Genomic DNA, 25,165 nt, shown 5'->3' with positions numbered 1-25,165 from the left:
GAGAATTGGTACTAGCTATATCTTACCAGAGCTTGCATGAGAAAATATGGTTCTTGTTCCCTTTTACAGTATAATATGAAATTAGGGTGTTTTAAAATTTATTTGATAACATAAAACACTAAACCTCCCCATCTAAGCAATTATCCATTTGGTCAGCAAATACTTAAGTGCCCACCGAGTGCCAGGCAATTTCACAAAAACGTTACTAAGAAAATGGTATTTAAGGAAAGACCTGAAAGAGGTAAGGGAGCGAAGCTGTGCAGCTATTCAGGGGAAGGTGTTCCAGGATGAGAGAAATAGTAGATGCAAAGTCCATAAGGCAGCAGTGTGATGTGTTCAGGGTCAGCAAGGAGGCCTGTGTGGCTGGAGCACAGTAAGGACAGAGAGAGACTAGCAGGAGGTAACAGGGTGGGAGAGGAAAGATCTAGTAGACCATTGTAATTTCTTGGGCTTTCATGGATGTAGTGGGTTTTTGGAGGGCTTCAAACAGAGTGGTAACATGACCTGCTTTAAAGACCTAACAGTATCAGTTTTGCTGCTGTGTAGAGAAGAGACTGAAAGTGAGTAATGGACAGAAACAAAGAGAAAGTTTAGAGGATATTGCAATAATTCAAGGTAAAGATGATGATGTTTTAGACAGGATGATAGAGTCAGGGTTGTGAGAAGTAGTCAGATTTGGGATATATATTTAAATTAGAGGTTGCAAGATTTGCTAATGATTGGATTGGGGGCATATGGAAAAGAGAAGAGTCAGATATGACTCATGTTATATTGTAATGGACTGTTGTTTCCTGAGGGATGTGGTATTTTGTTTCCCATTGTATTCCCCAATCCCTAGTACAGTGTCTGATAAATGGATAGGCACCAAGTACATATTTATTATTAAATTAGTAGAGTGAATGAATGATAAAAGTCAAAAAGAACATTTTTTTAAACTTTTTACCTTTTCTGTTAAATGTTCCTTGTTAAAAAAACAACATTTAAATATTGAAAGCAGGGCTTCCCTGGTGGAGCAGTGGTTGAGAATCCGCCTGCCTATGCAGGGGACATGGGTTCGTGCCCCGGTCCGGGAAGATCCCACATGCCGTGGAGCGGCTAGGCCCGTGAGCCATGGCTGCTGAACCTGCACGTCCGGAGCCTGTGCTCCACAACAGGAGAGGCCACAAGAGTGAGAGGCTCGCGTAACGCAAAAAAAAAAATATATATATATATAGAAAGCAATGGGCACCTCTGCATTTTATCCATGCATTCATTTAGTAATTAGTTTTTGTCACTATAACTGCTTTCTTGTTTATTAACTTGCTTTTTTGTATATTAATGCTTTTCTTAGATACCAGCAGTAGTCAGCCAAAGCCTTTCAGACGAGTAAGACTTCAGACAACATTGAGACAAGGTGTCCGTGGTCGTCAATTTAACAGACAGAGAGGTAAATTTCTAAAATATTGATCACATGATAGGATGTAGGATAGGATAGTAATAAATGGAATAAGTTTTCTAATCCTTAGGCCTCCAGTATGTATCTAGTTTTTTTAAAACGTTCCAAGGGTTGATTAAACAAGTACACATTGAGCATGTGATGTTTACTAATCTGTAAACATCTTGCAGACAAGTTTGTTTACCATAGCTATATCATGAATATGTGCTTACATTTTATTTTTATTCATTTCTTCCTTAAATTCATGGTATAATCTGGAAAAGCTAAAATGTTATAGTGCTATGTAGATGTAACTACTTGTTACATCTCTGCCTATTGTTATACTTTTTATACAGCAGAATAAAGCTTTGTGACTTGTTTAGCTAGTAAAAAAAAAATGTAAAATTTCAATATCTCTGTTTTCCAGTGTAACGGTTAGAGATTGCATTCATGTAATAAAACATTAATCTGATTGTTGTAAGTTCCATTGAAGATGTGACATATCTAACAGGTTTTTGTCTACATGCCTACACACTTGATCTTGAAAATTTTTATAATGAACTAGGGTAAGTGAATACTCTAGTTTTGAGCTAACTTTTTAAAAGATGCATTCAGTTTAATTTTTTTTCTCTCTTATAGGTGTGAGCCATGCAATGGGAGGGAGAGGAGGAATAAATAGAGGAAATATTAATTAAATGTTCTATAAACTATAATAACTGTGAATAAGATAGTCAATTCTGTTTTAGTGTAATGATTGTTGAGTTGAAAAACATTTTTGTATTTAAATTGATATGCTTATATCAACATTCTTTATTAATAAAATGTGTTTCAGTGTCAAAATTTATCATTCTTTTCTTCATTTTAATTAGTCGATTCTTCCTTTGCCCATCAGTCTAAGGACAGTTGTACCAGACATTAGGTAAGGTCTGTCCAGAACGAGTAGTAATGGCTCTTGCTGTTCTAGTTGGCACATCGATGTTATAGTATTGATCTAAACAGAAGAGAAGTCATTTTTTCAATTAAGAAGAAAACAAAACACTTGAACTTTAAAAGTTTATATTTATTATTATACTCAGACAGTATTTATCATTTTAATATCAGAAATGTATTAATTAATTTGAACTTTCTGAAAAAGAGAAAAACAATTGCCTTGACTGATCTTTCACCATCTTGAAATAAAATTAGGTTTAACTTGCTTTTTCAAAGTAAGAATTTGAGAAAACTGAGTTAGTTTAAAAAATGATTCATTTGGGTTTTATTCTTTAAAAAAATACATTCTGATGTCATTTATATAGGCAGAATAACATATTTTTATGGATTTTTCAAGGAAAAATATCCCAGGTAATATAATTTTGTTAATAAAATTAGTTTCTCAGCAACTTGTTTCTGATCTTACAGACTGTAATGATGTAAATCAGTACAACTTCGTGGCAAACAAGACCTGTGTTAAATGCCACAGATAATAGAAGTAAAATATTGTTTTCAGTAGCAGTTTTACTCAATTAATTGGATGTTTCTTCATAATAGGCTTTAATCTATGAATGATAGGGCAGCAATGAATTGCAATCCATTCAATTTAATTGAAAGTAAAGCAAAAATATAAACTTTCTCTTCAGAATAATTAGAATAAGTGATATAATTTAATTTCTCACCTTTAGTCACCATTGAACACTTGTTTTTGCTTTGAATTTATTCATGTTTCAGAGATTAGATCCCATCTTCAGAAAGCTATTAAGACTTTACTTAAGAGAATGGACTTGAGGATATGGGGAGGGGGAAGGGTAAGCTGTGACAAAGTGAGAGAGTGGCATGAACATATATACACTACCAAACGTAAAATAGATAGCTAGTGGGAAGCAGCTGCATAGCACAGGAAGCTCAGCTCAGTGCTTTGTGACCACCTAGAGGGGTTGGGATAGGGAGGGTGGGAGGGAGGGAGACGCAAGAGGGAAGAGATATGGGAACATATGTGTATGTATAACTGATTCCCTTTGTTATAAAGCAGAAATTAACATACCATTGTAAAGCAATTTTACTCCAATAAAGACGTTAAAAAAAAAAAAAGACTTAATAACTTACCTTTAGAAAAGGCATAGTAATCGTAGCCATCAGGTTTTCTGATGTTGGGCAGTGATACAGCTGAAGTGACCACATTTGGAAGTCCTCTCCACAGTGTACTCACTTTAACTTCATTATGGAGGAAACCTGCAGGTGACAGTTTAAAGGTATCAGATTGAAAGGCAATGTACTGTATTGGAAAGAGCAGCTGTTCGAGTCAGACAGACCTGGGTTTTACACTCAGTAGCTCTGTTACCTTGGGTGAGTTAACTTCAATGCCTCAGCTTTTGCTATCTCTGATATGGTACAAATGTCTACCTTTTAGGACTGTTTTGAGGGTTACAGATTTGGATTTAATGTTCTTGGTTAATGGTATAATTAACAAGCCTGAATAAATTGCCTTTCTTAGCCACAAAGAAAAAAGTATTGATCTTTGGTCATCCATTGAAGCAAATTGATGTTTTGCATTAATAAGTATTAGGGTTATATGGTCAGTATTTATATTTAATAAGCCATACTCCGTAAGAAACTATTACTTCTACTTCATGTGTAAGAATTTTTAGCACAGTAAAAAATATTACCTTTGTCTTGATAAGTGACTCTGATGGGTGAAAGGTGAATTCTGATGGTGTGTGTTTGAGAAGGTTCTATAGCACGTTCAAATCGATGTCTCCTAACCTGTGTCGTTTCTCCATACACTGAATAATTTATAGCAAGATTTCTTCTAGTACACTTTTGGGTGGGTTCCTGTTTATAAGTATACTGCTGAATGCTGCCACCTATGATGAATTAGAAAGTCACATACAGTATGAAAATTAATTTTAATTCCCAAAAGAGATGGAAAAGAGCTTTTACAAGGTAGAGGAAACAATGTTTTTCATAAAGTATGTCCAGATATTAATAATGGTTATTAGTCAAGGTATTATAAAAACAATTACTAAATCTTGAAGTACTTGTGAATAAAGCCAACAAATTGCATAGTTATATATTTAACTTTGAAAATAAATGACATTCTTTATATCAGTGTCCTGAAAACTCATGAAATTGTGATTTGCATGTTGAGAGAGCTAAATACTTCTTACTGCCCTTAATTTTTATTTTTTAATTGAAAATACTTGATTCTAGCCATTAAAGATATCTTTTGACAGTAAACCCTATAATGAATGGAAATATTGAATAAAATTTTCCTGGCAGATCACTTCTTAAAAGTGTTTTAATTTTGTCAATTATGTAACACATACCTCTCTTGAAAAAATACACAGATTCAGGTCTGTTCTTGTATTTAGCTATTGAGAGAGCTGCCACTATTTTTCCATTTAGTCCTCCAAATCCTTTGGGAATTAGTTTGGGATACCCTGCATCTTTTATATCATTGGTGAAACGCCAGTACTGAGAATCCTGGTAATTAAAAAGGAAATGATGTGAACAGTTTTTTTAAAAGGTTAAAAAGGAAAAAAAAGGAACCCATACTTAGATTTAAGTATAGGGAGAAAGTTTTAACTTAGTTAAGTATTTGAGTAAGTTGACAATGTTACCAAATTGTTAACTATTTATCAAATTTTAATGATAGTTTATTAAAATATGGAGACCCTTCTGAAGTGGAGGTTAAATTGTCCTAATAAAGAATAACTGTTTGCTGATTTCTCTCACAAAGATATTTTTCTTACCTTAAAGAAGAAAGTTTTTCCTTCACAGTTGCATCTAGTAAAAACAGTATCAATGGGGGAGGGAATGCCCCAAACTTCAGTAATTCTACGAGGTGGAGATGGTGGACTGAATGCATTTAGCATCCAGAAATAATGACCTAAAATTGAAAGTGATGATCAGCCTACAAGCTGAATGAAGACTAAAACCTATCCCAGAAGAAATCAAAATGAAATATTTTTAAAACAGTTTATCATAAAGAAGCAGATTGAATGTGTTAACAAGCATTCTATGATGTTTAGTCAGAATTTTGAGTACTAATACAGAAGGTAGTATTTGAACATTTCTGAGAGTAGATATTTCTCAAGTCTGAAATTTAGCGTAACTTAAAATATTTTAGTTTCCCAGCTTCTCTAGAAAGAGCCTTCTGGCTTTATGATTTACAGAAAATCACTTATCTCTCAATTTCTTTACCTGTTAGAATTAAGGAGTTATAATTAAATAACTTTATTTTGTTTGTTACTTTACTATGTCTAATTTTGTTAATCCAATATTTTGGTATTTACCCTCAGGTCCTTATAATACTGTGTGAGGTAAGTTCATCAATCAGGTTTCCCTCCAGGAAGCTCAGCCCAAACTTGTACTCTCCTATGGCTCTCGCTGTCATAAACACCAAGAAAAAAACAAGGGGCAGGAAAAAAAAAAAATGTGTGCAAAACTCACCTCGAAATGCAACTAATGTCCCATTGCGCAAAGTAGTCAGTCCATCTACTGGCCTACCGTTGCATAAATTAGTCTCATCTAAAACAAATTAACACAAATTAAGCCAATATAGAAATGAGAAAAGTGTTCCTTTTCAAATCCTCCCACTGGGTTCTGTTTCCTCTGTTCACCCTTTCCTAAGCTCTTGAAGAGTATAGTTTTAGGTACATGTATTTCAGAGGTGAAGAAGTGATATATTTCATAGTTGTTTTACTTAGAGGTGATACTATTCAAAAGGTGTTATATAAAAATAAATTATGAACTGGAATGGGTCAGGGTACCTGATCTTCATGTAAATTAGACAGGTATTGGATATTCGATCTCAAGGTGAAATTCTGTTTCTCAATTCTGATTGCCCTGTGGAATTGGTTTGGAAACGAATATTGCAGATTTTTGCAATCCTAGGTTATTAGTTGATTTTCCAAATAACAAAATAAACTTACTGTGTTTACCCCTCTGCTTACCTGTAGAGAAGATGTAAAACTTCACAAGTTCAGGGTTCTAAATAATATATATCAATAGAATAATACTAAATCAGGGCATCCTGGTTCAGAAAGATTTAAGTTAACATTGCCAATTTTAAACATGAAGGTAACTGATTCATATTACCTGAAAACATGGGGTTGATGCCAATGCTTTGACTGGGTCCTCTCCCTATGAAATCTGTGCCTGGAATAACTATAGGAGTTAACACAGGGGGCCTAGGAATCATGTGAGGTTTTTCTCCTTCAGTAGCATCTGCATCTTCATTCTTTGGACTTACTTCGATTATTTCTGAGTTGAGAGTTTGGTTAGGGCTGGTGGTGGTTTGGAGCTTGGGTTCTGCTAAAGAAGTAGGGTTTGATTTAGGCATTGCTGATGTCATCTTTGGGGGAGTTGGTGTAGTCTTTGCTTTTCTCACTTTAGGTGTTTTTGTCTTTTTGGTACAAGTGAGCTTTTTGGGTGCTTTGGTTGGTTTTGGGGGTTTAGGAGTTGTCACTTGAGAGTTAGTAGCTGTACCTTTTGGTATAGCTGTTGTTGATTCCGGTTTGCTTGTAGTCTCTTCAGTTGTCTGTTTTGTTGCTGTCATTACTTTGGGTGCAAGAGTTGTTGCTTTAAGAGTAATTTTGGATGATGCCATGGTATCAGTTGTGTCTTTTTCTGTGGCCTTGTCTTTAGCTGTTGTAGTCATTTCAGGTTTGGTCACTTTAGGAGCCTTGGTTGTAGGTACAGCAGGCTCCTTGGGACTGTTTTCAAGAGTCTTTGGTATGGGTTCTACAGGAAACTCAGGAGTTGATTCAGCAGGGCCCTTGGAAGTAGTGGTAGGCTCCATGGTGGTAGTTGAAGTAGAGGCCTCTGAGGTGGTTGGAGCAGGTGTATTAGGAGAACTTGGAGTAGGTTCCTTGGGGGTGGCAGAAACTGGCTCCTTGGGGGTGGTGGGAGCAGGCGCCTTGGTGGTGGTGGGAGCTGGCTCTTTGGGGGTGATGGGTATAGATTCCTTGGTGGTGGGAGCTGGCTCTTTGGGGGTGATGGGTGTAGATTCCTTGGTGGTGGGAGCTGGCTCTTTGGGGGTGATGGGTGTAGATTCCTTGGTGGTGGGAGCAGGCGCCTTGGTGGTGGTGGGAGCTGGCTCTTTGGTGTTGATGGGTGTAGATTCCTTGGTGGTGGGAGCTTGCTCTTTGGTGGTGGTGGGAGCTGGCTCTTTGGGGGTGATGGGTGTAGATTCCTTGGTGGTGGGAGCTTGCTCCTTGGTGGTGGTGGGAGCTGGCTCTTTAGGGGTAACGGGTGTAGATTCCTTGGTGGTGGGAGCTGGCTCCTTGGTGGTGGTGGGAGCAGGCACCTTGGTGGTGGTGGGAGCTGGCTCTTTAGGGGTAATGGGTGTAGATTCCTTGGTGGTGGGAGCTTGCTCCTTGGTGGTGGTGGGAGCTGGCTTTTTGGTGTTGATGGGTGTAGATTCCTTGGTGGTGGGAGCTGGCTCTTTGAGGGTGGTGGGAGCTTGCTCCTTGGTGGTGGTGGGAGCAGGCGCCTTGGTGGTGGTGGGAACTGGCTCTTTGGTGGTGATGGATGTAGACTCCTTGGTGGTGGGATCTGGCTCCTTGGGAGAGGTGAGAGCAGGGGATTTGCTTATAGTTTCAGCTTTGAGTGTAGATGTAGCAGGAACTTCAGATGTGGGTGCAAAATCTTTAGTAGGTGTTTTCTCTGCATTTTGTGTCTCTTTAGCTGAAGTAGTCTTCTCTTTTGCAGTAGTTGAAGTCTGTTTATTTGTTGTAGAAGTCTCTTTAGTTTCGTCTGTTGTCTCCTTATTGGCTGTCAAAGGTGTCTCTTTAGTTGTGTCAGAATTAGGTGGAATACTGGGTTTAGAAGGTATCGGTTTTACTATTGTAATCTTGGGAGTTGTGGTAACTTTATTATGTTGAGTGCTGGGAATGTCAGGAGTTGGGGTGAGCTTGAAATCACCATTGTCCGGTCCATTTCCAGCTTCATCTATTACTGGTGGTTGTGGGGTAGGTTTCTGTTTAGGGGTTCTTTTCTTCTTGTTGTCTTTTACTAGTGAAAAAAATAAACATCTTTTATTTTTGTATAGTTTTTTTTTTCTTTAATAGTGACATAAAGATGCCATCCTTATCATTGACTAGCTGTGTTGTCTCTAGGCAAATTGCTCATTTCTAACATGTCTATTAACTTACTGTAAAATGATAAATACTCAACCTATCTTATTGGGCTATTTTAGGGATTGAATGGGATAAGGGGTGAAAAACACAAGTAAAACTCAATAGAATTAATATATGGAAGCAAGTGGCAACTCTGAAATGATCAATATGATCAATAACACATTCTACTCTTTATGTCAATGTTCTTTGCCCGTCACTTTCTCAACTCTTCTTATTCCTTATTGCTCAGTGCCGCTTCCTTCCTACTGGAAACCTAGTTCCAACATCTTTTAGACTCACTGCGCCAGTTCCCTCAGAGGCCTCTATAACTACATCCAAGGAATCTGTTCCAGTCACCCCCATGTTTCCTGCTTAGTCCTGCTTCTGTGCACATGGCTTTTAACTGCTTTCTTTCCTCTGCCTGTATAAACTCAGTAGTCTCGGGATACAGAGAGGAGATTAGGATGCCATGGCAGCAAAAGGACCCTGTTTAACAGGATTTCCTATAGCAGCTACCCCATAGGTGACATATAGAGCCCAAGACGCACATCACTGAGATGAGCTCCATTTAGCAAACACTTATATTGTGTGCAAGACTCTGGATGACTCAAAGATTAAATATCTGGCTATTCAGCTGGAAAGAAGGCTTTGGGGAAATAACCACCCAGGAAATGAGTTCTTAAAACTCCAGTATCCAAAATCCAGTATTTCCTGGAGAATGAGAATGTATTTTAGAAATTCAGGAAATAATAAAAAAGCAGACCAAAGGGAATCTCTTTTCAGGAGGTAATAGCCAATTCTGTAGTTTCTCTGCTACAGAGAAATCAGCCAGATATGACATAATTTATTAGGAAAATAATAAAGAGGATCTGTAAAATGTAGATAATAATACTGCCTTTCTCAGAAATGTATGAGAATTTAATGGATTAACATTTTAAAACACAAGGAAGTATATAAAAGTTAAATAAAATAAAATAAATCTGGGGAAGGAGAAATGAAAACACAAGATAGAGGAAAGAGAAGAAAGATTATATCAGGTAGACAGGACTTGAAATAGAAAACTTAGTCATCTCTGGTGCCATCCTGTGGTTCTACAGTTGCTTCTATAGTATCTTCTTCCTATGCTTTATAGAGCGGTTTCCTAGCTGCTTGGCACTAATTTCCTATAGGAAATTTTCACTGGTATCTTCTAAAGTAATTTTTTTGAAGTTACATACCCCCCAAAATATTGAGATGTCCTCAAATCATTCTACCCACACGCCTTATTTTTAGGTCATTATTGTTAACATGGCATTGATATAGTCACTGATCTTTATCAATGCTCAAACCTTTGGGTTTCTTCTTTAATTCTCTATTAGCAGCTGAATTTTTGGAAAACTTGATTTTCCGAAAAGTTGAAGAGGAAGACTCTTGATTTTCAGAAACAGAATGTTCTATAAATCAAAAAGTTGATCACACCAACTGGTTTAAAGCAAAAAAGAACTGCCAGTTCAAATACAACAAATGCTGTTTATTGATCTACAGATGTCTGTGTTCTGCTTTTGTTTTATCAGTACTGCGAGCAACGGCTCTTGTAAATGTCAGTTAAAAGCAAGGCACCTGAGCTTGTCACAGATAACTAGCAGTATAATTATATAACTTTCTCTCAACTTCCCCATATCTTACAGAATCAAATTGTTCTGCAAACAAAATTGTGGCTTTTTTTTTAAACAGTAAGACTCGTTTCTTCTGATTATTTTAACCTAGTCCCATACTGAGTTTGGTAAATAAGGAAAATAAATGAGCATTTATACTTTGGCTTAAACTCTGCCCTAAAACAAGCAGTGTGATGAGCCTTTAATCACTCAGAAGATCACCCTGTACTATAAGGAGTCTTATAAAAGTCCACCTACAGGTTATTTCATCTCAGAAACCTCCTTTTGTTACATCTGTCATCTTCCTACCTTCTGTTATTTCCTCTGATTCTATAACTTTCTTAGTCTTCTTGCTTGATGATTTGGGTGAACGTTTGGTTGTTGATTTGATAGTCTGAGTTGCTCCTGGAGGTGGAGGTGCAGACTTTGAAGGTGGTGGTGACGCAGGACTGTGCACTGAGACCAAGCAAGATGGGTCGGTTAACTTCCTGTTCATAATCATCAGCAACTCTGTGAAAGGTACTGATGAATCTGGCTTCAAGAGTAAATGCTGGTGAAAACCTGTATAGGGAGGCTCTTAGCCCAACACCAACTACTCCAAGCTATCTGAAGATGTATTGCTACAAAAAAAAAAAAATTGGTTCTCAAATTGTAAATTATGACAGGGAGCAAAGGCTCAGGAGTCAGAAGACTTCCAGTTCTAGACCTATAAAGGTCTATCGTTGTGACCTTGGGCAAATGGGCAAACCCTCTTGAACCCCTCTTGCCTGCAAACTGAGATGTTTCTTCTAGATGATTTCTGAAGGTATTTGCCTGCCTAAAAAATACTTTATGAGCTCTATACTTTGTGCCAGCCTTCTGTGATATCAAAATAATCACTGCATGTGGTTGACAGATGTTTGTGCTCTCGAGAAGATAAATATAAAAATTACATTTTCCTGTTTTCATACTCCTTTAAATCAAATGATACCAATTTACCTCTCTTTTTTTCTTTTTTTTAATTACAAAAGTTCTACATAAATATTAACTCGTGGAAGAATTTCACACCTTCACATTATGCTTTCCTCAAAATGTATTGCCCTTCTCCAAGATAAACAGTTTAGTGGTTTCATGTGTATCTTTTTAACCTACATGGAACATGTTTTGACCAATAGGAACCAGAAGAGGGACTTCTGAAAGATAAGAAAGCAGAGAACGGGATGGGGGGAAGCACTCTGGGTAGAGGACAGTGGTGATAAATCCTCCTGCTCTTACCAAACTTCTCCTCAGAACTCTGTTTTTGCAATCTGCATGAACTGACCACCATAACTTTCCCTCTTTCTCCTCCCACCCCACAAAAACACCAGGTACCTCAACTCGAGAAACAGTTTTATCACATTCTAGCTAGTGATCTTGAGCAACTATTTAACTTCTTGGATTGTTTTTTCACCCATATTCAGAGGTGCTGACTGCTTCAATTCTTGAAATGTTATGACTTTGAGATATATAGATGCCTACAAGTGGTATCTATAGCAATCTTAAAACAAGTGTTCCCTGGTGGCACAGTGGTAAAGAATCCGCCTGCCAATGCAGGGTCATGTGTTCGAGCCCTGGTCCGGGAAGATCCCACATGCCATGGAGCAACTAAGCCTACGCACCACAACTACTGAGCCCGTGTGCCACAACTACTGAAGTCCACACACCTAGAGCTGTGCTCTGCAACAAGAGAAGCCACTACAATGAGAAGCCCACTCAATGAAACAAAGAGTAGCCCCTGCTCACCACAGCTAGAGAAAGCCCACGTGCAGCAAAGAAGACCCAACGCAGCCAAAAATAAATAAATAAATAATTTTTTTTTAAAAGACTAAGTGGTGAGTTGCAAGATAGTTTGATTGTTATTTTTTTAAAATGAAGTACTAAGAAGAACTACAATCCTGCAGCCTGTGGAACAAAAAACACATTCACAAAAAGACAGACAAGATGAAAAGTCAGAGAGCTATGTACCAGATGAAGGAACAAGATAAAACCCCAGAAAAACAACTAAATGAAGTGGAGATAGGCAACCTTCCAGAAAAAGAATTCAGAATGATAGTGAAGATGATGCAGGACCTCGGAAAAAGAATGGAGGCAAAGATCGAGAAGATGCAAGAAATGTTTAACAAAGACCTAGAAGAATTAAAAAACAAACAAACAGGGCTTCCCTGGTGGCGCAGTGGTTGAGAATCCGCCTGCCGATGCAGGAGACACGGGTTCGTGCCCTAGTCCGGGAAGATCCCACATGCCGCGGAGCAACTAAGCCCGTGAGCCATGGCCGCTGAGCCTGTGCGTCCGGAGCCTGTGCTCCGCAACGGGAGAGGCCACAACAGTGAGAGGCCCGCATACCACAAAAAAAAAAAAAAAAACAGAGATAAACAATACAATAACTGAAATGAAAACTACACCAGAAGGAATCAATAGTAGAATAACTGAGGCAGAAGAATGGATAAGTGACCTGGAAGACAGAATGGTGGAATTTACTGCTGCGGAACAAAATAAAGAAAAAAAAAATGAAAAGAATTGAAGACAGCCTAAGAAACCTCTGAGGCAACATTAAATGCAACAACATTCTCATTATAGGGGTTCCAGAAGGAGAACAGAGAGAAAGAACCAGAGAAAATATGTGAAGAGATTATAGTTGAAAACTTTCCTAACATGGGAAAGGAAATAGCCACCCAAGTCCAGGAAGCACGAGTCCTAATAGAGGAGAAACACACCAAAACACATAATAATCAAACTGGCAAAAATTAAAGACAAAGTATTGAAAGCAGCAAGGGAAAAACAACATACAAGGTAACTCCCATAAGGTTAACAGCTGATTTCTCAGCAGAAACTCTACAAGCCAGAAGGGAGTAGCATGATATACTTAAAGTGATGAAAGGGAAGAACCTACAACCAAGATTACTCTACCTGGCAAGGATCTCATTTAGATTCGATGGAGAAATCAAAAGCTTTACAGACATGCAAAAGCTAAGAGAATTCAGCACCACCAAACCAGCTCTACAACAAATGCTAAAGGAACTTCTCTAAATGGGAAACACAACAGAAGAAGGGACCTACAAAAACAAACCCAAAACAATTTAAAAAATGGTCATAGATAGGGAGGGAGGGAGAGAGGGTGATGCAAGAGGGAAGAGATATGGGAACATATGTATATGTATAACTGATTCAGTTTGTTGTAAAGGAAAAACTAACACACTATTGTAAAACAATTATACTCCAATAAAGATGTTAAAAAAAAAATGGTCATAGGAGCATACATATCGATAATTACCTTAAACGTGAATGGATTAAATGCTCCAACCAAAAGACACAGGCAAGCTGAAAAAGAAGACCCATATATATGCTGTCTACAAAAGACCCACTTTGGACCTAGGGACACATACAGACTGAGTGTGAGGGGATGGAAAAAGATATTCCATGCAAATGGAAATCAAAAGAAAGCTGGAGTAGCTATACTCATATCAGATAAAATAGACTTTAAAATAAAGAATGTTACAAGAGACAAGGAAGGACAGTACATAATGATCAAGGGATCAATCCAAGAAGAAGATATAACAATTATAAATATATATGCACCCAGTATAGGAGCACCTCAGTACATAAGGCAACTGCTAACAACTATAAATGAGGAAATCAACAGTAACACAATAACAGTGGGGAACTTTAACACCTCACTTACACCAATGAACAGGTCATCCAAAATGAAAATAAAGAAGGAAAGAGAAGTTTTAAATGACACAATAGACCAGATAGATTTAATTGATATTTATAGGACATTCCATCCAAAAACAGCAGATTACACTTTCTTCTCAAGTGCACAGAACATTCTCCAGGATAGATCACATCTTGGGTCACAAATCAAGCCTCAGTAAATTTAAGAAAATTGAAATCATATCAAGCACCTTTTCTAACCACAACACTATGAGATTAGAAATCAATTACAGGGAAAAAAACCTAAAAAACACAAACACATGGAAGCTAAACAATACATTACTAAATAACCAAGAGATCACTGAAGAAATCAAAGAGGATATCAAAAAATACCTAGAGACAAATGACAATGAAAACACGATGATCCAAAACCTATGGGATGCAGCAAAAGCAGTTCTAAGAGGGAAGTTTATAGCTATACAAGCCTACCTCAAGAAACAAGAAAAATCTCAAATAAACAATCTAACCTTACACCTAAGAGAACTAGAGAAAGAAGAACAAACAAAACTGAAAATTACCAGAAGGAAAGAAATCATAAAGATCAGAGCAGAAATAATAGAAACAAAGAAAACAATAGCAAAGATCAAAAAACTAAAAGCCGTTTCTTTGAAAAGATAAACAAAATTGATAAACCATTAGCCAGACTCATCAAGAAAAAGAGGGAGAGGACTCAAATCAATAAAATTAGAAAGGAAAACGGAGAAGTTACGACACTGCAGAAATACAAAGCATCCTAAGAGACTACTACAAGCAACTCTATGCCAATAAAATGGACAACCTGGAAGAAATGGACAAATTCTTAGAAAGGTATAACCTTCCAAGACTGAACCCGGAAGAAACAGAAAATATGAACAGCCCAATCACAAGTAATGAAATTGAAATGGTGAGTAAAAATCTTCCAACAAACAAAAGTCCAGGACCAGATGGCTTCACAGGGGAATTCTATCAAACATTTAGAGAAGAGTTAACACCCATCCTTCTCAAACTCCTCCAAAAAATTGCAGAGTAAGGAACACTCCCAAACTCAATCTATGAGGCCACCATTACCCTGATACCAAAACCAAAGATACTACAGAAGTAGAAAATTACAGACCAATATCACTCATGAATATAGATGCAAAAATCCTCCACAAAATTCTAGCAAACAGAATGCAACAACTCATTAAAAGGATCATACACCATGATCAAGTGGGATTTATCCCAGGGATGCAAGGATTCCTCAATATACACAAATCAATCAATGTGATACACCATATTAACAAATTGAAGAATAAAAACCATATGATCATCTCAATAGATGCAGAAAAAGCTTTTGACAAAATTCAACACCAATTTATGATAAAAACTCTCCAGAAAGTGGGCATAGAGGCAACCTACCTCAACATAATAAAGGCCGTGTACGACAAACCCAAAGAAAACATCATTCTCAATGGTGAAAAACTAAAAGCATTTCCTCTAAGATCAGGAACATGATAAGGATGTCCACTCTCACCACTATTATTCAACATAGGTATGGAAGTCCTAGCCACGGCAATCAGAGAAGCAAAAGAAATAAAAGAAATACAAATTGGAAAAGAAGCAGTAAAACTGTCACTGTTTGCAGATGACATGATACTATACATAGAGAACTCTAAAAACGCCACCAGAAAACTACTAGAGCTAGTCAATGAATTTGGTAAAGTTGCAGAATACAAAATTAATACACAGAAATCTCTTGCTTTCCTATACATTAATGATGAAAAATGTGAAAGAGAAATTAAGGAAACACTCCCATTTACATTGCAACAAAAAGAATAAAATACCTAGGAATAAACCTACCTAGGGAAACAAAAGACCTGTATGCAGAAAACTATAAGACACTGATGTAAGAAATTAAAGATGATACCAACAGATGGAGAGTTATACCATGTTCTTGGACTGGAAGAATTAATATTGTGAAAATGACTATACTACCCAAAGCAATCTACAGATTCAATGCAATCCCTATCAATTTACCAATGGCATTTTTTACCGAACTAGAACAAAAAATCTTAAAATTTGTATGGAGACACAAAAGTCCCTGAATAGCCAAAGTAGGCTTGAGGGAAAAAAAACGGAGATGGAGGAATCAGACTCCCTGACTTCAGACTATACTACACAGCTACAGTAATCAAGACAATATGGTACTGGCACAGAACCAGAAACAGATCAATGGAACAAGATAGAAAGCCCAGGGGTAAACCCATGCACCTATGGTCAACTAATCTATGACAAAGGAGGCAATGATATACAATGGAGAAAAGACAGTCTCTTTAATAAGTGGTGCTGGGAAAACTGGACAGCTACATGTAAAAGAATGAAATTAGAATACTCCCTAACACCATACACAAAAATAAACTCAAAATGGATTCAAGACCTAAATGTAAGACCGGACACTATAAAACTCTTAGAGGAAAACATAGGAAGAACACACTTTGACATAAATCACAGCAAGATCTTTTTTGATCCACCTCCTAGAGTAATGGAAATAAAAACATAAATAAACACATGGGAGCTAATGAAACTTCAAAGCTTTTGCACAGCAAAGGAAACCGTAAACAAGATGAAAAGACAACCCTCAGAATGGGAGAAAATATTTGCCAATGAATCAATGGACAAAGGGTTAATCTCCAAAATATATAGACAGCTCCTGCAGCTCAATATTAAAAAAACAAACAACCCAATCCAAAAATGGGCAGAAGACCTAAACAGACATTTCTCCAAAGAAGACATACAGATGGCCAAGAAGCACATGAAAAGCTGCTCAACATCACGAATTATTAGAGAAATGCAAATCAAAACTACATTGAGGTATCACCTCATACCAGTTAGAATGGACATCATCAGAAAATCTACAAACAACAAATACTGGAGAGGGTGTGGAGAAAAGGGAACCCTCTTGCACTGTTGGTGGGAATGTAAATTGATACAGCCACTATGGAGAACAGTATGGAGGTTCATTAGAAAACTAAAAATAGAATTACCATATGATCTAGCAATCCTACTACTGGGCATATACCCAGAGAAAACTATAGTTCAAAAATGCACATGCACCCCAATGTTCATTGCAGCACCTTTTACAATAGCCAGGTCATGGAAGCAACCTAAATGCCCATCAACAGTTGAATGGATAAAGAATTTGTGGTACATATATACAATGGAATATTTCTCAGCCATAAAAAGGATCAAAATTGGGTCATTTGTAGAGTCGTGGATGGATCTAGAGACTGTCATACAGAGTGAAGTAAGTCAGAAAGAGCAAAACAAATATCGTATATTAACACATATATGTGGAACCTAGAAAAATGGTACAAATAAACTGATTTTCAGGGCAGAAATTGAGATATAGATGTAGAGAACAAACGTATGGACACCAAGTGGGGGAAGCTGCGGGGGTGGGGATGGTGGTGTGATGAATTGAGAGTTTGGGATTGACATATAAACACTAATATGTATAAAATGGATGACTAATAAGACCTGCTGTATAAAAAAATCTGTGACAAAGTGAGAGAGTGGCAGGGACATATACACACTACCAAATGTAAATTAGATAGCTAGTGGGAAGCAGCCGCATAGCACAGGGAGATCAGCTAGGTGCTTTGTGACCACCTTAGAGGGGTGGGATAGGGAGGGTGGGAGGGAGGGTGACGCAAGAGGGAAGAGATATGGGAACATATGTATATGTATAACTGATTCACTTTGTTGTAAAGGAGAAACTAACACACTATTGTAAAACAGTTATACTCAAATAAAGATGTTAAAAAATAAATAAATAAAAGTTAATGGATGAATTTTAAAAAAATAAGTAAAATAAAATTTAAAAGTTTAAAAGAAAATAAAAATGAAGTACTGAAGATCTAGTTGATCCCTTCATTTTCATTTGGACCCTGACTATCTCTGTGAATTCTGTAAATGATGCACTACCTTCATCAATTTTTTATCCTTGAGTTTTACAAAAACCTCAAGTAACCTGACCACCACTTGGTAGCATAAACTATTGTCTTTATTAACATGTTCTCTCAATGCTTTGTCATTCTCTAACCATCTTCCCTCCCCATCCATCCTCTGCCCCGAATAAATTCGTAGTTTTTTGTCTCACAGCCAGAACAATTATCAGAGTGATGAGTAAATATGGAGCACTCATCTCATGTGTCCTTCTGAAAGCTGCAGGAACTCTGAACTCTGCGATTTTGATTACGGGGGGTGGGGGTGTCTCCATTATTTTTGGAATGCTTTCCAATGAAAACATTGAAGAGTTAAGAAATATTCCTTAACTATGCTGATTAATAGTTTTCCACCCTATTTCTCCACTGTTTGAAAGAAGCAGAAAGTGCAGCCTTGTTTAAATAAAATAAGATTATGCAAGCAATGCTTATTTTCACTTTTACCCCCGTAGATATTCTTGTTTTAACAGAGTAGGATTTAAGAACAAACATTTGGTAAAAGAAAGGAATTCATTATTTAAGTACATTGTTTAAAGTCCTTTCTTTTTTTTGGTAAAGCTGGAGGGTTTTATTATGCCGTCAGAGTACTCCAGGACCAAAACCAGAGAAGAGGGTTTTAAAATGGAACTACCTCTTTTTATTGACTCCCTCACACACAGGCATTTAGATAGAGACTATTGAGGGGACTGTAGAGATCAGAAGGGAAATACAATGGACAGTTAGCTCCTTGGTTTGCCTATAAACTTAGTGCTTTAAACTGACTCAAATTTACTAGTTCAGAGAAGCTGGATGTGTTGATTCTGTCCTCAAATATACACTCAGAAACATTGAGAGCAAAAGCACAGATAGCTCAAAGGACAGTTGACTTTGTGGGGTCAGCACCATAGGATTAGACAAGAAATCATCAAATGAGCTGCTTACTGTTTATTTAAACTGAAATTGAACCACACCTGGAGGAGAAAAGCATATATGCCCAGCCCCTATCCTCTCCGTTACTCAATCTCCAATCACTTGCACTCCTGGAGCCTGGCTGAGCCAGGGAGTGCTTTAGAAGAAGCATTCCTTCTTTAATTTATCTTGGTGAAACAAAATTAATATGAAATAGCGTATATGTTAGTAAAATCAAGGCCTGAGTTGGACCGCATGTTAAGACATTATCAGTGAAGCTAAGATAGGTGCACAGATCTGGCTGTACTGAGAGGCACTGATTGGTACTGGGACGCTTACCTTTTTCACAAAAACTGTCATAATCGGAACAACACTTGCCGTACTTCTTACATTCTGAGTCACAGTCACACGCCCTCCCTCTTGTAAAGGACTCGAAGCAGCGGCCTTTACAGGAAAGCTCTACCCAGAGCAAAACAAAACATTATGGATTATTGGTTACACAATCAGTCATGCCCATGTATTGACAGCCATTTCCCACCTTATAGCTGACTAGAGTTCCAAAAGTGCATAGCTAAGTCTTTTATTTGGAATTTGGAAGATAGATGGTTTCCCAAGTGGAGACAGCCCTGGTCAAGAAAGAAATATGGTGACTAAGGAAAATTTTCTTGCCCTTCAAGGCTCCAAGAGACACCCCAATGCTGTCTGAGTCATTTCATGTATGGACAGTGGAAAATTGGGAAATGTCTAAAGAGGTAAGTACACTTCATATGAATTCCCACCATTCTCTCCTTTTGATACTGCTACTTTTTAAGTAGATTTTTGTCAATTGAGCATGCATATTCTACAACAATATATTCTAAAAAGCTGGCTTAATATAAATAGGTCACTGTTTAGGCTCAAAAATCATTTATAATACAGAAACCTTTGTTATGACAAACTGGGCATGGTGTAGAGTTGAAAGATTTCAGCCTAATCCCATGATATGGACTATATAAGAAGCCTGCTCATTTCCAAAAAAGGCTTGGTTAAAGCCACGATGATTTACCCAGGCCTATTTGAAATAATTACCTTACACAACAAACAAATTGTACAACAATATATTTATCAACTTCACATGCAAATTCTGAAGCAAATATAACTTTGAGCCACTTTTAATTATAACTTCATAAATTAAATATGAAATATCTGCACATTAACAAGAAAATGGTCCAAAGTATGTTTAAATGAAGGATAATAATTTAAAATTCATACCCTTTGGAATGTAACTGAAATTTATCATTATACACTCATTATTAAACACTTTTAAAGTGCCTTTTTCAGGTAATTTAGAAGCATATTAATACCAAAAAGTTAAACAGTAAGAAAGATTATTTTATGTCCATGAATTTTTTGTTTTTTGATGAAGCTATTGAAGGGCTCCATCCCTAAGCAATTTCCTCTCCGGTTAATCGCAAAGAATTACTCATTACTATTTACTTAATGATTCCTGAGTCATAGTATTGTCTCTGTTTAAAACAAGACATGATACTTGGCACTAGTCAATAACCTTGTGCAAGTGACAGACTGCCAGGCTCCCCTTAACCTCCCCCAGTGATCACAAGCTTTGACACCACCCTCAGGCACAGCACACTGCAGCATTTACGCAAGGGAAGGGAAAGGCACTTCAGCACAGAGAAGTGAAATAGTGTGACAACAGCACTGCAAGGGGCGCAAGGGGACTCTAACAGGACATGTGCTTGACAGAGGAGACACCAGCTCTCAGGACTTACCTACAGTGCAGACTTTCTTGAAGTCAGGGCAGCACTCCATGTAGTGTTGACAGTTATAATCACAGTTGCAGGTGGCATCTCTAGAATACCCTTCCCCACATCTCCCTGCACAGCTTGATAAATCTAAAATTATACAATACTAGTGTAAACAGGGCCAAGCCACTTTGTAAAAAGGAAGGAATCTAGGGAGGAGGACAATGTTGCTTGGTGAGGCAGGATTTTGTCAATTGGAAAGGTTGGGAATGATCGTTAGCAGTGGGTCCAGGTGACCTTTGTCTGGTCTCCTAGGTGACCGTGATCATGCCATTTTATTCATTACTAGACTGAGAAGATAAATGCACTTTTGAAAATCAGGCTGAGTAATGGCTTTGCACAAAAGAGGGTGGTATTCCTGGAGGAGGGCTGGCAGCTACAGATCTGCTGATGCTGCTACTAGGATAATGACTAGCTGCCATTTACTGAGCATCTCTGTGCTGGGCACTGAGTCATACATTATCTCTAATGCTTATGAAAAGTTGCCAGGAAAGTAGTCCCTTTTTTAGAGATAAGAAAGCTGAAACACAGAAATTTTAATAACTTGCTCAAGGGCACCCAGCTACTTAATAACTCCAGTAGATATGTATTACAGGTCAATTAACACCTATTAATCATTCATAGCGGACTTCCCTGGTGGCGCAGTGGTTAAGAATCCTCCTGCCAATGCAGGGGACACGGGTTCGAGCCCTGGTCCGGGAAGATCCCACATGCCGCGGAGCAACTAAGCCCGTGAGCCACAACTACTGAGCCTGCGCCCTGGAGCCTGTGCTCTGCAACAAGAGAAGCCACCGCAATGAGAAGCCCACGCACCGCAACCAAGAGTTGCCCCCACTCAACACAACTAGAGGAAGCCTGGGCACAGCAACAAAGACCCAACGCAGCCAAAACTAAGATAAATAAATTTTTAAAAATCACTCATAGTGACCTCTTCCACTCTTAGAAGTGTCCTGATTTGCATAGTAAATTATATGGTCATCGTAAGTAAACAGCCCACCTAGAATTTGAACTCCGATATATCTGATTCTGATACCCAAACTTTTCCTAATCACATTGCCTCTCATTCCTGATCATACGTTTACAGCAAGCTAAGTCACGCCAGCACAAACTTTCCTAGGCTCCTGCTCCTTTCATGGGTGGGGATAACTGGGCGCTATAAATGTTGGGGAAGTCAGATGCTTACGACCACCACTAAAGAGTACCAAATAGGTGACTCTTGAAAAGCATCTGGACTTGAATAAAGGTCATGAACAGAGTTATTTGGGGGAAGACAAAACATAAACAAAAGCATAATTATCCTTAAATATATTTTTAAGTCCTTTAGAAAACACCTTGAAAACTTCCCTGAGAGATAACCTCAGAAATGTAACAACTGAATCCACCTCTGGAATAGAAACTGGCAGGAGCAATGTCCTAAATCCATAGAGGGAGGCTGAAGCACACTGAAAAATTACTCAAAATAATGAGTCCAGGAAAGTTAAGGTCTTAATATGCAAATAAAACAGTAAACATTAGGACAACTTTTCAGAACTTTTTACATACACATGTGCACAATACATACAAAAATGCATATCATATATAGTGTATGTATATAAATACATATATATAAAGAAAAAAGAATGGGAAGAGGCTGAGAAGGCAAGAAAAGCAGACAAGACAACATCCAAAGGTTATTCTTTTATAACTAGCAGATTTCTGAAATAGGAAGTCAATCATCTTTAAAGGAAAATTTATTTCCATAGATTTAATGGCTGTCCTACTTTTATTGATGTTGATTTTCACAACTAATTTTAATTTCATTCATTTAAAGTAGAGTAAAACTGTTCTAGTGAACAGCCAATTGTATCACAGAGGAGAGGTAGCTTAGGAAATGCACCCAGTGTTATGAACCTTGTAATATTATTCTGAGAGAGCAGAGGGTTTGGATACACCCTGGTATTCAACATTCCTGATTAAATATTTATATTTGCTTTCATGCGTTTTTCCACCTTATCGAAGTGATTCTGAAACTATGTCCATGGCAGGCAGCTGTCTCACATGCTCCGGCTTATTTAATTATTTTACTGGAAATGTAAACAATGCCATAACAATTATGCACCTTGATTTTTCTTCTCTCAGATTTTGCTTATCAAAGGAAAAAAAAAAGAAAAGGACATTGTAAAGCAACCATACTCTAATAAAAATTAATTTTAAAAAACTCCAATAACTTGAACCCCCCCAAAAAAAACACGAAAAGGAAACAAAAATCCAAAGCTTGGTGTTATTATTAAGTAATTTACCTTGTGATGCTAGAGACTTCTGTTAAGGTGATTACACCGAATGTACCTTAACATTCTCTAAAAATGAATAACAAGAACTGTTCATCCAGGACTAACTGTTTTTGGAGAGCTGTGAATGGTTCAATATTATAATATAAAATGACATTCATACCTGTGTAAATTTAAATCTGGACGAACAGACCTTATAAGAAAGAAGGCGCACTTTCAAGATTAATAAAATGTCATTTGAAACATTGTAAATGTTCATTGTAATATATCTATATCAACATGATGCCATAATTTATTTGATGTAAAAGATTAAATTTCTTTGTAAACATGTAGGAAAAAATTATATGCTATATACATATTGTTCATTTCAGTTAATCTGATGATATTGTATCATTTCAGCATAGTTTTATTGTGTAAGTGTCTATATTTTTTTAAACCTTCGGGAGAACTATAAGACTAATCATGGCTTCCGGGCTTCCCTGGTGGCGCAGTGGTTGAGAATCCGCCTGCCGATGCAGGGGACGCGGGTTCGTGCCCCGGTCCGGGAAGATCCCACATGTCGCGGAGCAACTAAGCCCGTGAGCCATGGCCGCTGGGCCTGCGCGTCCGGAGCCTGTGCCCCGCAACAGGAGAGGCCACAGCAGTGAGAGGCCCGCATACAGCAAAAAAAAAAAAAAAAAAAAAAGACTAATGAGTACAAAAATTATTCTATTCAAAACTTCTTGAAAAACTTTATAATACAAAATGCTTATAAATATGCTATATATTCTATACATAATTTTAAGGTTTTATTATGTATTAAACTCAAACAAATATGTTTTTAGAAATCTATTTCTTTTGTTGTCATAAAAGTCAGAACTGAATGATTAGGAATAGCTGTTAAATAAAAATATTTTTGATGGTTAAGGTACCTTGAGAAGAAACTTGCTGAATCGAGAAAACAGAAAGCAGCAACAACAAGTAAATGGGAAGTATTTTCCTCTCCATGGTTGTTTTCGGGTACTGAGCCCTCGCTGAAAAGAAAAAAGTATCAGAAAACTGCTCTTGAATCTCACCACTAATTTATGCCTGTGTTACATACAGTGTTTCAGTAATTTTTAAAATGCAATTTAATGATAATAACCATCTGATTCTTGAAACAAGACTTTTAAAAAGTAACCAGCCTTAATTCATTGTAAATATTTGACCATTAGATTTGATCTTATACAGAAAAAAAAAAATCAAATCACCATCTCAGTCATGTTACTGATCATTTTAATACTTTAGAATCTCCCCAAATAGAAAACAGACTTAGCTTAAAACTCTATTCAAATTACAGCATGTACTTACAGTGCAGGGTTTAAATCTTATCTTGGGGGAAAAAAAAACCAGCTTCAGTAAAATTTAATTTAACAAACAAGAGTTATCGTTCCAACTTTCCCTTAACTCTCAAAATAAATTTATAAGCTTCCAGCAGGTGTATTGCATAAATGTAATCCTTTTCAAAACTTTCCAAACACTATCCTTATAAATCTTTTCAAACACCTTTAATAACGTATATCCCTATTGAACTGAAAACACGTTTAATTCCATGAAGCAAGTTAACTTTGACACTTACCCGTAAAAGGAGAGATGAATTTCTCTAATGTCCTGGAAGTCTTATATATCAGGGCAAATATATTGGGATGAACCAATTAGTCCAAAGGTTAGACAAAATCAACAGTGACAACCTATGAAATCAAACTTTCCTCATTTATTGGAAGAGGTCCCAGACGACTAGACTTAGGCAACATCTGGAAAACACTTCCATTAAGAAAAATGACTACTACAAATAAATTTAGATTTATTGGCCCAAACACACTTCTAATTTCTAAGTGAAGTGAACAAATTGTTCTGAGATGGTAAATTGCTCTGGCAGGCTTTGACTAGTGCAGCAACTTTAAAATAGTCAAATGCTGGTATCATTTCTTTCTCTTTTTTTTCCCCCCCAGTTAATCCAGCAAAGAGTGATTTTGAAACTTATCTCGTGTTAGTTTGTGGCATAAATTTTCTGAACTTATACTATTAATTCTAATGTACATTTCTTGAGTATTTTCATTTTCACTGAGAGCAGAAAATATGCTTTCAATTCTACCTATTGGTAGATGATGTACATTGTGGATTTTATAACTTCCTCTACTATGTAAAAACCTGCTTAAAAATTGCATTGATATCTCCCTTAGCCCCTTTATTTAAGCCCAGCATTGTTTGGAAAAGGTCTTTTTACTTACTAATTAACTTCCTTGCCACAGAGAAAATGTGAACTGTCAACCTTGCAGAGCTGGGTCAACTAGCTCAAGGTTTTACCCAGTTTGATATGCAGCGTTCCTGTTCAAGTCCTATCTACCTCCATAAGA

The 25,165-nt window shown here is 37.2% G+C and overlaps 2 protein-coding genes across 8 annotated transcripts in view; one reads left to right on the top strand and one right to left on the bottom strand.

Moving 5' to 3' along the window:
- Positions 1-2,258, top strand: part of TPR (translocated promoter region, nuclear basket protein) — a 66,644-nt gene extending 64,386 nt beyond the window's left edge. The window contains exons 51-52 of the mRNA XM_059076449.2: positions 1,331-1,426; positions 2,054-2,258. Of these exons, the coding sequence (XP_058932432.2) occupies positions 1,331-1,426; positions 2,054-2,109 (152 nt within the window). The 3' untranslated portion in view covers positions 2,110-2,258. The remainder of the gene's footprint in view (positions 1-1,330; positions 1,427-2,053) is intronic.
- PRG4 (proteoglycan 4) lies at positions 2,205-24,682 on the bottom strand. Of its 7 annotated transcripts, XM_067029641.1 has the most exons (13): positions 24,388-24,405; positions 23,702-23,803; positions 20,491-20,613; positions 19,061-19,180; positions 10,452-10,598; positions 9,837-9,941; positions 6,488-8,404; positions 5,840-5,917; positions 5,140-5,276; positions 4,714-4,870; positions 4,054-4,251; positions 3,494-3,619; positions 2,205-2,405 (listed from the first exon to the last, which is right to left on the bottom strand). In XM_067029641.1, the coding sequence occupies exons 2-13, from the start codon at positions 23,775-23,777 to the stop codon at positions 2,308-2,310; spliced, it is 3,282 nt and encodes a 1,093-aa protein (XP_066885742.1). In that variant the 5' UTR covers positions 23,778-23,803; positions 24,388-24,405; the 3' UTR covers positions 2,205-2,307. The 7 variants fall into 7 exon arrangements, with proteins under 7 accessions (XP_066885742.1, XP_066885709.1, XP_066885710.1 ...); XM_067029608.1 differs by lacking the exon at positions 9,837-9,941 and having other exon boundaries at positions 24,388-24,460; XM_067029609.1 differs by lacking the exon at positions 20,491-20,613 and having other exon boundaries at positions 24,388-24,460.
- Positions 24,683-25,165: the final 483 nt, after the last annotated feature.

This window comes from Kogia breviceps, chromosome 1, assembly GCF_026419965.1.
Source record: "Kogia breviceps isolate mKogBre1 chromosome 1, mKogBre1 haplotype 1, whole genome shotgun sequence".
Lineage (NCBI taxonomy): Eukaryota > Metazoa > Chordata > Mammalia > Artiodactyla > Physeteridae > Kogia > Kogia breviceps.
Note: the sequence above shows the minus strand (reverse complement) of the source record. Positions and strands in the feature narration are given on the sequence as shown.